Source organism: Ornithodoros turicata, chromosome 5 (genome assembly GCF_037126465.1).
Source record: "Ornithodoros turicata isolate Travis chromosome 5, ASM3712646v1, whole genome shotgun sequence".
In the NCBI taxonomy this organism is placed as follows: Eukaryota; Metazoa; Arthropoda; class Arachnida; order Ixodida; family Argasidae; genus Ornithodoros; species Ornithodoros turicata.
Window position 1 is genome coordinate 29,648,804 of NC_088205.1, and position 5,014 is coordinate 29,653,817.

The window sequence follows — 5,014 nt, forward strand, 5'->3', positions numbered from 1 at the left end:
TGCACATGAAGCACAATTATATATGCTTAGACATCATCTAATTAATCTTCTGAACCATATGTGTGGCTGCATACGAAATTTTTCATGCGCATGCTCTACCTTCCTATTCCTACATGTGCACACGAATAACAGTGTAGCGCGATCCAAGAAGGGACAACCGGGAGCCTCGGAAGGTCAATCGAAAGTGATTTATTCGCAGCGCACGGGGACCGTGCTAAGCTCGGTGCGCGGCGATGACGATGATGCTACATAGCCCCCCCGCTGGAGGAGAGCTATAGTCTCCAAGTGACTGTCTTGGGTGAAGGGCTGGATGGGGGATGCGAGGGTGGAGAGAAACTCGCCAAGGCTTCAGCAGAAAGGTCCGGATTCAGAACATGGGCCGGCTTTAGTCTGTCGTTAGAGACAGTCTCCTCTCTGCCGTTGACCCTGATGATCGAGGTCTTGGGGGTTCTCGAGAGAACGGGATGAGGCCCAGTGTATGGCGGTTGCAGAGACCTGCGTACGGCGTCGGTCCGCAGGAACACGTGGGAGGAGTTCATGAGGTCGGGGCTGACGTAGGGAGACTGGTTGTGCCGCTCGCGAGGCGGGGAAGGTCGAAGGCAGCGGAAGGCTTGCTGCAGCTTAACGAGGTAGGCTGCCGAGTCACCTGGGGAAGGCGTGGTCTGTGAAGCGTAGAACTCCGACGGCAAGCGAAGCGTGGTGCCATAGACTAATTCGGCGGGGGAACAATTGAGTTCGGCATGCAGGGCCGTGCGGATGCCTAGAAGCGCGACCGGAAGCGAAGAAACCCATTCGGCTGTGTTTCCAATGCACATGAGGGCGGCCTTCAGGGTGCGGTGGAAGCGTTCTACAAGGCCGTTAGTTGCAGGATGGTAGGAAGTCGTCCGGAGACGCGAGCAGCCGAGGAGCTTCGTGAGGGCGTGAAAAAGGGCGGACTCGAATTGTCTTCCCCTGTCGGTGACGATCTCCGAGGGAACGCCGAAACGTCTCCTCCATGGCATATCTCCTACGCCTATCTCCACGCCTATCTCCATGGCCGCGCCGGTGGAACTGAAGCCGGTGCTCCACGCGCGTGGCCATCGTTGTCGTCGTTGTCGTCGTCCGCTACAGGGGTCCCCCGGCCGTCAGATGCGTTGCGGACGCACCGCAAGAACAGGGAACAGCGGGAACAGGGGCACGGCACACGTTGGCGGCGTTTCAGAGGGGATGAAGACGGGAACAGCATCCGTGTGTAGGTAGTCATCCCTGTGGTAGGTGTGGACGGGAACAGCGATCCGTCGCAGAGAGAGTGAGGCGCTCGGTGTCGTGGTCCTGGGGTGCCGCGACCGGCACGGGAGCCGAAGCTCGATAGTCCCAGGTGGAGTGAGTGAGGTGCCGAGACGGGCTTAAGTGTGCCGAGGCGTCGGCTGCCGCGACTGCCGCAACCGGCAGGTGAGCGCAAGGCTCGAGTGTCGCGGCCGGCAGTGAGAAGCGTGAGAAGACTTGAGCGAAGAGAGAAGCGTAGGTGAGAGAGAGCGAAGAGTGCGGTAGGAGTGAAGGTGGGCCGTGTGTGCCGGAGGTAGTGCTGCTCGATGGCGTGGTCAGAAATTTGGGATGGTGAAGGGCCGAATTGCTCCGGACGTGATGTTCTTTGTCCGGGTCACCAAAGTAGCGCGATCCAAGAAGGGACAACCGGGAGCCTCGGAAGGTCAATCGAAAGTGATTTATTCGCAGCGCACGGGGACCGTGCTAAGCTCGGTGCGCGGCGATGACGATGATGCTACAACAGTGAATATACATGAAGTGGCAAAAAGCAATGTTAGACGCTACCATCATTGTGCCCCTTTAACTTTTCCACATTTATGTCTGGTGAACAGGGAATATCTCACTAGAAAATAAGACATTTGTGCATTGTTTGGCAAGCAAATAAATATATTTATTTACATTTTCCATCAATCAACAATGTTGTGACCTGGTGCAAATACTAATGTCAACAAGGAAAGTACTTACAAATTATTCCTATGTACTCAAATGCAGATATGACAATTCTCTTTTTGTACCTCAGCACAGTACAGTTTCAAAATTAACAAACTGCACAGCATCAGCAATCTTAAAGTATCTCAAGAGGGGAATCACATAAAGCTCCAATAATAGACTGTGAAAACAAAGCTCCAAAGAACAAAGTACTTCGAGAAAAATCTGAATAATCGGTTGCCGTTGTGATATGTACTACTATGCAGAGTTCATGAATGGAACATGTTACCTCATTGCATTGCCTCCATGTGAGCACTAGAACAGGCAGGTTTTTAGGTCACTCTTTTCGTGTTTTTCTATTGTCTTTTTTTGTTTTCTGTTTTTGCAATAGCAATCATGGCCATAGTGAAACACAAGCAGCCAAGGACAGGATGAGACATCTACAATGCGACTGCTAGCTCTCAACTGATATATTTATTAGCAGACTCTGGAATATACACATATATGCTGCTAAGCAAATGACAATTTAACCAATAGAATAACAGACAAGAAAAAATGGTTATATATCTCCCCCTCTCCTCATTCTATTTCACAGGCAGCCCTGTAAAGGTTAAACCTGTAACTACGAAAACATTTTAATTTTCGCCTCCATCGTCGCCAGACTGAACGACCAGTTGAATAACTCTTTGTGCTCGCTCGCGACAGCTGCTCTTCTTGGAACTCCGCCACTCGTGACCTATAGTTAATGTTACCAATTAGACGGTTGGTTTCGCTTTCTTTTGAATGTTTTGATTGGCGCTACCATGTTGGTGGGCAGCGGCCAATTTTGGTCTTTATAAGCGGACACCCGCTAATTTGCGACAGCTCGAGCGGGGACTTTCACCACCGGAACGTCTGGGCCCTTGTCACGTTCACGTCCCCCGAGTTCTTAATCAGTAAGTCTTTGCCTTGATTTGTATATGCCTTGTATATATTTATATTAAATATTGTTGCTCTTGAGTTATCCCTCTCGTCGGACGTCTCCTGCAAGCGGCTACCGTACTCGCAACACATCACCGAACCTCTCTACGGAAAGTAGAAACATTACTGGCGCAGCCGACAGGATGTGTCCATCTACGGAGAGCTGCAGCATCTCGACGGACGAGTGAATACCTCCAGGAGAACAGCAAGAATCAAGGTACGCATCGAAGTCAAGCAAGGCAGCAAAAGCAGCGGACTGTCCAGGAAACTGAGCGGACAAGTCCAGGTCATCAACGGAGAGCCACAACTACATAGTCAACGAGGACCGGGTGTGCAGTGTGTGAACGTGACCGCGTCAGGGGAGCCAGCACAGCTTCGACGACGGCGACGAAAGTGAGAAACAACGGACACTGAAGGTGTCGGCACAGTGTGAAAGAAAGCGTCATCCACGGAAAAGCTTCGAAACAATTTCACGAGGTAGGTGAGAATTGGTTGCTCTTGAGATTCACGAGTAGATAGCTACCGCGTAGGGTTTAGTTATTGTGTATCTCAGAGTTCCGGTGTGGCAGGACGATCTTTCTAGTGTCCGATAACGTCAGTTGGGTTCACATGATACCGACTGGTTAGGTCGAGCAAACAGAGCCGAGCGGAAAAACTAGGGTGTCGAACAATAGTTAATGCTTACTCGCTTGAGGGCAAAGCAAAAGAAGGTAAAATTCGACACAGAAATGGCAGAAGAAAACAGAAGTAACACTGCTTCTGGCGCAGGCGCTACCGAAACCGTTAGCGTCGAAATTTTTCGGCTCCAGATCGAACTGGAAAAAGAACGATCACGGAGAATTCGCCTCGAGATCGAACTGTAGGTGGCGCTGCGACGGATGCCCTAGTGGGGATACGATATGATCTGACGCAGCAGGCTCTGGCTTTTCTACGCAGATATCGCAGTGTTTCTGGATGAAATGCCGCTGTCAGTGCCTCACATATTGTGGATGTGTTGAAATGCGATACTTAGAACGCTGATATGGTGTGAAAGTTGACAAATATTGCTGCACTGCGAAACGCTCAAGTCGCGAAGTTGTGAAAAGAAAATATCCTGTGTGCTTTTGAAGGGAAACACTGCCTCCTTTGCTCCAAGCGTGATTTTGTTTTAGTCTTTTGCTGTCCTCGCTAGAATATTTATTCGTCGCTTGGGTATTGCTGTCTTTCCCTGTACCTTTTTATATTACGTCGAGACAACAAGGATTTAAAAAAAACACACACTCACTCAAAATTCCTGTCTCCACTGATCTAAATGTACAATGTACTAATCAAAAATATCAATGAGTCTAAATGTACAAATGTGCAAGAAAGTAAAATAAGGGCAGAATAGCCCTGTACGTATCGAAGCCCTTCGCTACAATTTTTGCAATTTTGCGTCGAGCGAGTAGGGGCGAGGTTCGAGGTTTGATTCGTGTCCTGGGCGGGAATTCACTAAATGGTGCTAAAATATGTTACGAGATGACCACACCTGTGCGGTGGACTTGAGTTTGTGTGGGGTGCTACCGGTCACGTAATAACTACATATAAAGTAAGTTTTTGGTTCCAGCGGCAGGTATATATTCTGAAACACGCTGTTGCAGACGTGCTTCATACCCCAAAAAACACGCGTGTTTTACATAGTACGTTCAGGGGTGGTGATAGCATTTTACCTTGAATGCGTGCGTTCCAATGATTACGTATGTGAAAGATGTCTAGTCTGTCATACGGTCAGATGAAATGAGATGAAAGCTTTAAATTCACACATTTAAAACACCCGTGTCATAAATATATATATATATTCATGTGTAGCGGCCCGACGACAACGACGAGCATCACCTGTGACTCACCCGCTCGCGCTCACCCCGGGTTCTCGTTCAGTAAATCTTCGCTTCTGCCCGCGACTGGTTTCCTGTGCGGTCATTTGTAGCATAGCTCCTACGCATGCATTCATATATTCCATATGTTAATACATTCGATACAACTTGTGTTTAGCGCGTGCAGAATATCCTAACTGAGCATTATGAAGTAATTTAGAACAGCTAGCACAGAAACCATTCTATAGATAACTGTGACATAGTTTTAT

General features: G+C 49.0%; 1 protein-coding gene across 1 annotated transcript; it reads right to left on the reverse strand.

Moving 5' to 3' along the window:
* Positions 1–272: 272 nt before the first annotated feature.
* On the reverse strand, positions 273–1,034 carry LOC135395665 (uncharacterized). The gene has a single exon (XM_064626761.1). The coding sequence runs from the start codon at positions 1,032–1,034 to the stop codon at positions 273–275; it is 762 nt and encodes a 253-aa protein (XP_064482831.1).
* Positions 1,035–5,014: the final 3,980 nt, after the last annotated feature.